The 10,358-nt window shown below is 35.5% G+C and overlaps 1 protein-coding gene across 1 annotated transcript; it reads right to left on the minus strand.

Moving 5' to 3' along the window:
- Positions 1 to 2,919: 2,919 nt before the first annotated feature.
- On the minus strand, positions 2,920 to 3,777 carry LOC144440450 (uncharacterized). Its single transcript, XM_078129820.1, has one exon. It carries the CDS (start codon positions 3,775 to 3,777, stop codon positions 2,920 to 2,922), a length of 858 nt encoding a protein of 285 aa, XP_077985946.1.
- Between the last annotated feature and the right edge of the window lie 6,581 nt (positions 3,778 to 10,358).

Here is a 10,358-nt window from a genome sequence, read left to right on the forward strand (position 1 = left end):
GGGAATGTAAAAGTTATCTCTCGCTGTATTCCGAGTGTGATACGTATTTGGTGGTGTGTTAAAGTAGTCGTTAACTGTTTGCGGGAAGTGACCGGCCCTCAAATCAAAAATAAATAAAGAAGTATTAAATTTGCATTGCTGGTGGACATTTAGAATTCCTAGTTGCTGAAAAAGAGGGGAGGAGGGAGCATCAATATTTGAAAAAGTTATAAAGCGAATAACTTTCTTTTGAAGGTTTAAGATAGGCTTGAGAAATGTATTGTATGTATTGCCCCATATCTCTATACAATATGAGATATGGGGCAAGATCATAGAGTTATACAACAGAAGAAGAGTAGATTTAGGTACGTAATAGCGAATTTTGGAAATTATGCCAATAATTGGAGAAATTGCTTTCCTAACTTTTTCAATGTGTGATGTCCAAAGCATATTTTGATCTAAACACACGCCAAGATAATTGGTTGACGTTACTTGTGAAATTTGTGAGCCATTGATGCCCAGACTTCCCTCCATTTTCACCAATCTTTGCGAAGTCTTAATAATCATGAAATTAGTTTTTTCTACATTGATAGTGAGCCTATTGGCGTCGCACCAGTCACATACTTTCCTGAAGTCGAAATGGAGTTGATCAAGCTGAATTATATTTGAGGGATTGTTGATAAATTGAAACAAGTTTGTGTCGTCGGCAAATAATCGAAATTCAAATGCATCAGTAGCGTTCACAATATCATTGATGTAAATCAGAAAGAGAAGGGGGCCTAAAATTGAGCCTTGTGGTACTCCACATTGTATTTCGCTATATGGCGAGGTAACATTATTTATACAGACACACTGCTTACGCTGGGAGAGATAACTTTTAAACCAAAGTAAAGGCAAGCCTCTGACACCATAGTGACTCAGTTTCTGAAGAAGAATACTATGGTCTATTGTGTCAAAGGCTTTCCGCAAATCAATGAAAATACCACATGTCAGATAACCATTGTCCAGCTTATTAGCAATACCAGTGATCAGGTCAACCAGGGCAAGCTTAGTACTGTGTTTTTTCCTGAAACCAAACTGAGTTTTGATGAGGATGTTGTATTTTTCAAGATATTTAACAAGTTGATGATTGACAATAGATTCAAACACTTTACTGATTACGGGCAAAATTGAAATGGGGCGATAATTGCCAACATCGCATGGCGAACCTTTTTTATAAATAGGTATTACCTTGGCAATCTTAAGAAGACTTGGAAAAATACCATTGTTGAGAGAACAGTTAATTATATGTGTGAGAGGGCATGCAATAATGTGAGCAGCGTGTATAACTAAGAGGGGATTAATTGTGTCCTGACCGGTAGCTTTGCGGGGATCAAGCTTGAATATTTCTCCCAGGACGTCTTCTTCAGACACGGGGTGAAAGAAAAAGGAGTTGAGGTAGTTCCCATCCAGGTATTGTCTAAAGTCTTTGTTGCTTGTAATCTTTTGAGCAAGATTGGGCCCAATACTAGTGAAATAATTATTGAATTCTTGAGCAATATCTCTTGTATCTGTTAAGCATGTGTTTCCAGGGTTGTTTGTAGTTAATTTATCGGGAGTACATTTGGTATGTGTTTTGTTCAACATCTCTTTAATAATAAGCCAAGTTTTGTTGGTGTTGCCAGAGGCATTTGAAATTTTATTGGTGTAGTAGTTTTTCTTAGCCAACCTAAGGAGCTTCGTCAATGTATTCCTGTACCTAGTATACTTATTTTTAATTTGGTTATTCCTTGGGTGATTTTTCATTTTCGAGAAAAGTTTATGTTTTGTATGTATGGATGCAAATAAGCCCTTTGTGATCCAGGGTCTTTTAATTGACTTTTGTGTTCTTGTAGATGTTTTTATTCGAAGATGTCTTCTGATAACAGTATGAAATAAATCATTAAAAATATTGTATACTTCAGACGGGTCTTCGCACATGTGGACTGGTTGCCAGGATACATTGCTTAGGTCAGCTAAAAAGGCCTCTTTGTTGTAATTCCTGAAATCGTAGGTGTGTGTTTTGGTAACGTTTTCAAAAACGTGATGCAGACTTTTAATAATGCCGAAAATTGGATAGTGGTCTGAAATGTCTGTTTCAATTGTACCGGACTCAATAAAGTGGTCAGTAATATTTGTCACCAGGTGATCTATTACCGTGTGTGAGGTGTTAGTAACTCTGGTAGGGGTGTTAATTAATTGTGTCATATTGTATGTATTCAGGAGAGAATTGTAATGAGTAACGGGTGGGCTGTCTAAAGATGTGTCAATATTCATATCGCCAAGGAGAATACAATCACGCCCGTTCACTGACACCTGATCAAGGCATGCTTCTAAACTGTCAATGAATTCATTAAAAGGTGTGTTGGGTCTTCTGTAGATAACGCCTATAACAATCTTTTTGTTGTTGATCATAGTTTCCCCAAAGATAGATTCGCAGTGATTAATTTTACATGTGTTAATGCGAGAGAAGGACAACGAGTTGTGAAAATACAGAGCGACTCCACCACCTTGTGAGGCTTCACGATTACAAGTAACGAAAGTATAGGAAGGCAAATCATAAAGACAGCAATTTGAATCGGGATGTAACCATGTTTCCGTTAGAGCTATAAAAGGAAAATTTTGATCTAACATGCTTAAAAAGTTAACAAAGCTATCGAAGTTTTTTGTAAGGGATCTGACATTGCAATGTAGGAAAGAACATGAACTGTGTAAAAGATTTCTATCAGAATTGAACTGGTTGACTGTGCAAGACTTGCAGCTGTATTTAACTATGAGTTCTTCGTTCATCATGAAATGGCTGACATACTTAGAGAATAAGTAATCGAAAAATAGTTACCCACTACTTTGAATATCTTCAATGAGACAAGTCTGATGATATTGTATTCAATAAAGAAATACATGTAATACGAGTATATTTAGTTAGACGATACGATCGAGATCTCTTATAGTTGCTACGATGATTGCTGGGTCGCCGACATTTTTCCGCACGTAGATTTTGCCATTGTGCGTCCAAATGAATTTCCAGTGTTTTTCGTTGCGTAGCTGATTTACCTGGAAGAAGAGTTGCTTATTAGTTGGTGTTAAGTTCTCGTTGATGTAAATACGATTGTTGCTTGTGACGCCAATGTTACGGGTAGTCTTGCCTTTAAGGTTTTTTCTTGATGAATACAGCTTATTTCGGAGGGAACGACGAACGAACTTGACGATGATTGTGGCTGGTTTACGCTGGCCATTACTTTGCCGGCTAGGTCTTTGAGGAAGACGATGTGATATATCAATATCATCAGGCGAAACATTGACACCGACGATCTCAGCTACTTTAACCACGATATTATCTGTGTCTTCATTTCCATCCTCAGGTATACCTGATATTTCTAAGGTGTTTCTTCTGGTGTATTGATGTAGTTCGTTGACTTCCTTTGTTGTGTTAGCTAGTTTGTCTTTCAAATCTTTGTTTTCATTTCGTAGACTTTGCAGTTGCTTTGCGAAGTCATCAAAAGAGTTACTCACATAGGTAATGGACTTCTGGAGTTCACGTATGTTGTTTTCCATTGCAGTAAGCTTGTCGACTTTAGCGGTGAGCGTAAGCAATGTCGCCTGTATAGTGTCAAGTTGTGATTTCTCAGGCACGTGATTGTCATTGTCAGTAGTAGCATCGGCCATCTTGACTGCACTTGAACTTGTTGTTGGAAAGCGATGAAGTTTACACGACTTGCAGAGATGCAGGTCGCCCTGGGACAGCTTAGCTCTCGAGTTACCACAATCCTGACACTTCATAATTGTTTTCAAATGGTTGCAATTGTAGAAAGCGTTTGTTGATAATGGAAAATTTGAGGTTTTTGCTGGAGCGAGGTGCACATCGACCTTGTGCACGCTACCCCACACTACTAATTGAATTGAACATACATACATACATACATACATACATACATACATACATACATATATACATACATACATACATACATATATACATACATACATACATATATGCATGCACACATACATACATACATACATACATACATACATACATACATATATACATACATACATACATATATACATACATACATACATACATACATACATACATACATACATACATACATACATACATATATACATACATACATACATATATGCATGCACACATACATACATACATACATACATACATACATACATATATACATACATACATACATACATACATATATACATACATACATACATACATACATACATACATACATACATACATACATACATACATACATATATACATACATACATACATATATGCATGCACACATACATACATACATACATACATACATACATACATACATATACATACATACATACATACATACATACATACATACATACATACATACATACATATATGCAAGCATGCATAATTATTTGGAATTAATAGATTATTCTCGTCACTCCCAGTCTGATCAGGGTTTTTTTTAATTTCAGGCGTGTTCTATTGGGCTCTATTTGGTGCGTCCGAATATTAGAACTTTCACACTATAACAGTTAATCACGCGCGGTTGTTGTTCTGTTCCATAACATTCAGATGTGTTCAGGTGTTTACCTAACATGTCTGAAGCTCGCCGATATTACCTTGAAAAAGAATTTTTATTCGAAACGTCGGATTTTACATGTATTTATACGGACTGACTTACAAGTTCCATATGCATTTCTGTCTACATACATACATACATACATACATACATACATACATACATACATACATACATACATACGTACGTACGTACAGTACAGTCCAGACCATACAATTGACGAAATGAAGCTGGCTGGCTGGCTGAATGTTTACTACCTGAATTATTATTGTCTGTTTGACTCGGGTACAGTGTTACATAAAGAGTGAGATAAAAGCAGACGTTTCCAGACCAAAAGAGAGTTAGTAAACCTTTAGGTAATCAGGAGGGAGATGTAATTCCTACTCGGACTTATTTTTCCAATTTTGGTTCCTTCACGGTTTATTATGTTTACACGTCGCCCAAAGTAACGCTCATAAAATGTTGAAGTAGGTTAGGATAAATACAGAGCAATGTTTATGTGTGTCGTTTTATGAAGTTTATAGTGGTAGTCCTTAAAACTGAAGCTGGCAAGATTAAACATAGCTATAAACAGCTTATAAAATTACGTGCTAGGTGCAAAGATTTCGTGCAAAGGTCATGACAACTCAACATAGGGTCAGACATTTTAACAAACTTAAATCACACTCGTTACTTCGTGATGTGTGTAAAGAAAGACCCTTTTATAACATTAACTTGTAGGTAGTGCACAGCATTGATACACTTCTTTTCACACCATTTTGCAGTCAACAGTACAGGTTATTGATTTTAATGTTACTTTATATTCGGGAAGCAGTCGTCAAGTATTGTTAAAGTAAATGAAGAAATTGGACAATTGCATTCTCGTAAACCAGAGCTATTATTTAAATTGTTACTAGTTTAGTCGCATGATCAATACTGACTGTCTCTCCGAACATGTGACTCGCCACTAAGATTCATGGATAAATGTATGACTTGTGTGCAGATGACCCAGGGTGGCTAGACTACACATGCATAATTTATTTTATATTGTACAATACATAAACAGTCTTCCTTCTCCACTGTCTATGATTCTTACAACCTTTACATTCTGTGTTAGTGGTGGCATTGTTTATCATGTAATCGCCATAGCTTACCAAATGACATCATATCTCATTAGCAGGAAATTTCCATGTGGCATGTGAATACATGTATGAATGGGTAGGGCAGTAGCTCTTCTTTAACTTTCGCCGTGAGGCCAGGAGGCTAACAGTTCACCAAACTTACATTGACTTAGTACTTTGTATGTATTTTTTAATTGACTTTCTTGTGTAGTAACAAAACTCCCTTCATTCCCAAGTATACCTTTAACAAGGGATAGAGATGGAAGTTCATTTTCCTATACCAGCTACCTAAATCGAACAAGTAAGATTGTTGAATGGGTGGCTTGTCATGTACACACAGGTATTGTCTTTTGACCAACTTCTTGTGTATGTGTGCTCTTGATAGGAATACACCATGTTGTCCATACATTGAAACACTGTACACAATATAATGGTCAGGAGTAGAGAAACAGGATTCTTTTGCAGCTAATACCTGCTGAAACCTGGCAAACTGTTAAGTTTAAGACAATATATTACTTTTGGTACAGTATTTGTTTTCTTTGTACATGTTTATGTAGAATCTCTAGAACTTTTATATTATGCCTCAGGGTATCAAGTAACAATTCATACCCAAATACTAAATGTTGAATTTCTTATTTGAGAAAAATGCAGCCATGGGAGTACAATGGAGGTATTCCCCACCAGCAGCAAAAAAATGTTGACAATTCACAGTTGTTTAGACAAGTGGATACTTATCTTGTAGTTTTCGAAAATGACCCCCCCCCCCCACTTCAAGAGTCGTCACAAGAGAAATTTGCAAACACAAACCAATTGCACTTGATCATGATTATTGTTTGATAGCCAGTTTTCCCTCCCTCATCAATCCTGCTGCCATCAAAAGTCCAAATACTGAGTCTGGATAAATCACAAATCAAGATGCTGCAAGCAAGTCATTGAGCAGTGTGACAATGACATTTGAAAGTTGCAGAAGTCGTTCTCCTACATATACCACAGATGTACAAGTTACCACAATATGAAGAGCTGGAAACTAAGTTGGTTAAAGCAAAATTGAATGGCAATGGAAGTGAAGGTATACTTAACTTGGTCAAATTTAAAACAAAAGGCCAGGTGAGTAATATATTACTCTAAATATATCAATAATGTTAACTGCGGTAGTTACATGATAATCAAGCTATAGACGGTATTCTAGAGATTTTACAATTACATGTACTTTTTCAGAGATTAATTGTGGTTAATAGCTTAAAATTACAGACCCAAACATTCACTAGCAATAAAATTGTAAACATATGTAACCGGTTTCTCGTCCAATTACAATAAACACGAGTACTTGGATTGAATAAAGTAATTTCTCCTGGCCTGAGGTACTATCGTTGGTGTCACTTTGGATACAAGTTCTCTGTTTGGGGTATACATTGAGAATGAAACACTCGCCACACAATTATTTTGGAGTTTCCACACTTGTATACATTATTATTACAACCAAAATAAATATACTTACATACATCAATATCGACAGTGAATATCTTACAAGTGGGATAATTAATAATGGAATAAGTTAATTATCCAATATACAATCCATGCAATATAATCTTACAGGTTCAATAAATTAATTGTCGAGTAAATTAATTGCAATGCCACAACAATATTACAATGAATTTATACTTAATTAATGTAATCTCTATATATCTTAAACTTAATTAAAAATAAAGTTGATCAATATCAAACAGTATTTCAACTTAATCAATTATCTGTAATTAATATACCAGTAGACAACTTGGTTTCCCAAGATTAAATAAGTTAGACACTATACAATGAATTCAGAGTTGAGGTCATCAATATTCCCATATGAAGTTTTCCAATCAATTCAATTAGTTTCAATTAATTTCGCAATGTACAAAATTGTTTCGCTGGATTTAAATGTTAGAAAAACGAAATAAGCATTCGATAATAAGAAGTTAACTCGCTAAAGGAAAATATCTTAATTAATTGAGAATCAAGTTAACTATACTTATTCAATAATCTCTTAAATAAAGTAGAAACAAAATATACTCTGAATTACAAATCAGAATGAGCTGTTCCCCCCAAAAACAAACTACAAGCTACTAAATAAGTACACTCCTAATATTAACATGCTAATAATTAAATTAATAACTTTGAAAAGAATAATACAACTACTTTTATATATCCGGAATAACGGAAACACAATACAGGTATGTAAACATGAGACGGCATGGTTCTAACAAAACACCTTAAAACAACAAGGATACCAGTTTCGTAGTGTCTTCGTTCATACCATTTCACGTCACTAGTACTGCACAATTGCTAGTCCGTTATTGCCACTAAATGTCCGGAAGTTGTCAGGTTCAACGGTTAGACGATAGTTCCGACATTCACTTTCTGGCCTTCAACACAAATGACACACACAACAGTTGAGCTGTACTGAACTCTTCTAATAGTACTGGATACACATCAACTCAATTACAACACAATATTAATGTTTTTAGTCACTGGACAGTTCACAGGGGACCCAGGAACCATGTGACAAACAAAACAAAACAAACAAACAAATAAATAAATAAATGAACTATCAAATAAATGACAAATGAACAAGCAAACGAACGAACGACAAGTAAAGGGACAAATAAAATAATTAAATAAACCAGCAAATAAACAGATACACGTGGGGGTATACTAGATAAGTTTTTGTACATAGTGATGGGTACAAAAAATATATCTAGTATACCTCCATGAGTATCTGTTTATTTGCTGGTTTATTTAATTATTTTATTTGTCCCTATACTTGTCGTTCGTTTGCTTGTTCATTTGTCAGTTATTTTATAGTTTATTTATTTATTTGTTTGTTTTATTTTGTTTGTCACACGGTTCCTGGGTCCCCTGTGGACAGTTGATGATACGGACACCAATAATAATGACTTCACCAAAACAGACGTACCTCAGAGGCTCTCTCCGCCACATCCTGGTTGTTCTACCATAATAACATCTGGAATTTGTCAGGTTCAACGTGTTCTAGTAGTAGTACTGTATTCCAACTCTCACTTACTCTACAAAGTTGGCAGCCATCTTGAAATCTCGACCATGTGGGTATTTCTTGTAGACTAGTCACAGGGAGCTCAGGCTCAGTTAGTTTTGTTTGCAAATACAAACAAACAAACAAACAAACAAACAAGTAAACAAACGAATAAATAAACAAACAAGTAAACAAATAAAAACAAATAAACAAGTAAACAGACAAACAAACAAACAAACAAAAACAAACAAACAAACAAAAAACAAACAAATAGACAAACAAACAAATAAACAAACAAACAAAAACAAACAAACAAACAAACAAAATAAACCGACAAATGAGTAGATACATACATGAGTAAACGACAACAAACCAACGAACAAACAAACACTACCCCCCCCCCCCCCGCGCAATGGTCACATCTGGAAATAACCCAAAAGGGTAGAGACTGATCAACAGCCATACCCAAAAGCGAGTACTTTTATAATTTTCATATCCTGTAAAAAATGCCATAACTTGACTTCAGATCAGTCAAAAATCCACCTTGCTAGAACAAATATGCTTAGAACTCAAATTTTTACCAGGCGAAATTGACATCAAAATGAACAGAAAGGCTGAAATCCCGACGATTTCTGAGTTGTTACTCTGTGGAATCTTGTCATTTTTAAAGCTGGTTGCAAACGTTTAAAACACGCGGACTACCTATTTGAATATCCAATTTAAATATTCATGTAACCGTCGCGAGTCACGTGGCTAACCCCAAAGGTTGTTGGTGCATCTGATTGTTGGTTGAATGCATGAGTGACCTCTGGGGGTGAGGGAGTCCTTGGGGATTTCCCCCCTGGCAGATCTGCAGTTTTTGGCTTCTATTAAAGCAATGTTTAGGTTATTCATAGCCTTTGAGGTAATATTTCCAAGCTTCGAATAGTTAACGTAAATGTAAGTTTTAAATGAGTTTCCCATGTCACATAAAAATGGCCCCGTAACATTGGTATAGTGGCATTAATATTGCATGTATAGTAAAGTCACCGGTATGTTAGAGAACTTTAGGTGGTCATACCTAGTGTATAATAGCAACTGGAATCTGATGAGATGTGGTGATTGTAGTGTCAATAACATGTAGTGTCCAAAATAGAAAGTGTATTAATCCCTTCTGACAAGTTCATAGTGACGAGTAGGGAACATTTCAGATTAACCTTTTTTATAAACTATCTATGAAGATTACCATTACCAAACCTTCAAGTTCACTTTTGCCCCAAAGTGCAATATAAGTGAAGCACTGATTGTGAAACAGCCAAGCATTTACATGACATGTTCTGTAACTAGTATGGTAGCTAGGTAATACATGTATATGTATATTTATAGTTATGCTTGAACTAATAAGTAATATTAAAGAATTCATGTAAGAAACAGGGAGAAAAAACAAATATTTACATGTACCACATTTCAGACAAGGCTATATGCCATTGTAGAAAAAAGATTTTTTTCTTCCATCCACAATTTTGAAAACAACATGACCCCCCTACTGCCCCCAGGCCGAAGAAACTGACCGGTCCCTTAGATTGAGAAGTAAAATGCACCATTTAAAATGGCGTTTGCCAAGGTAAAAACGTTCGTAAATAGCCACCATTTATT

The sequence above is a fragment of the Glandiceps talaboti genome, chromosome 9, assembly GCF_964340395.1.
Source record: "Glandiceps talaboti chromosome 9, keGlaTala1.1, whole genome shotgun sequence".
Taxonomy (NCBI): Eukaryota; Metazoa; Hemichordata; class Enteropneusta; family Spengelidae; genus Glandiceps; species Glandiceps talaboti.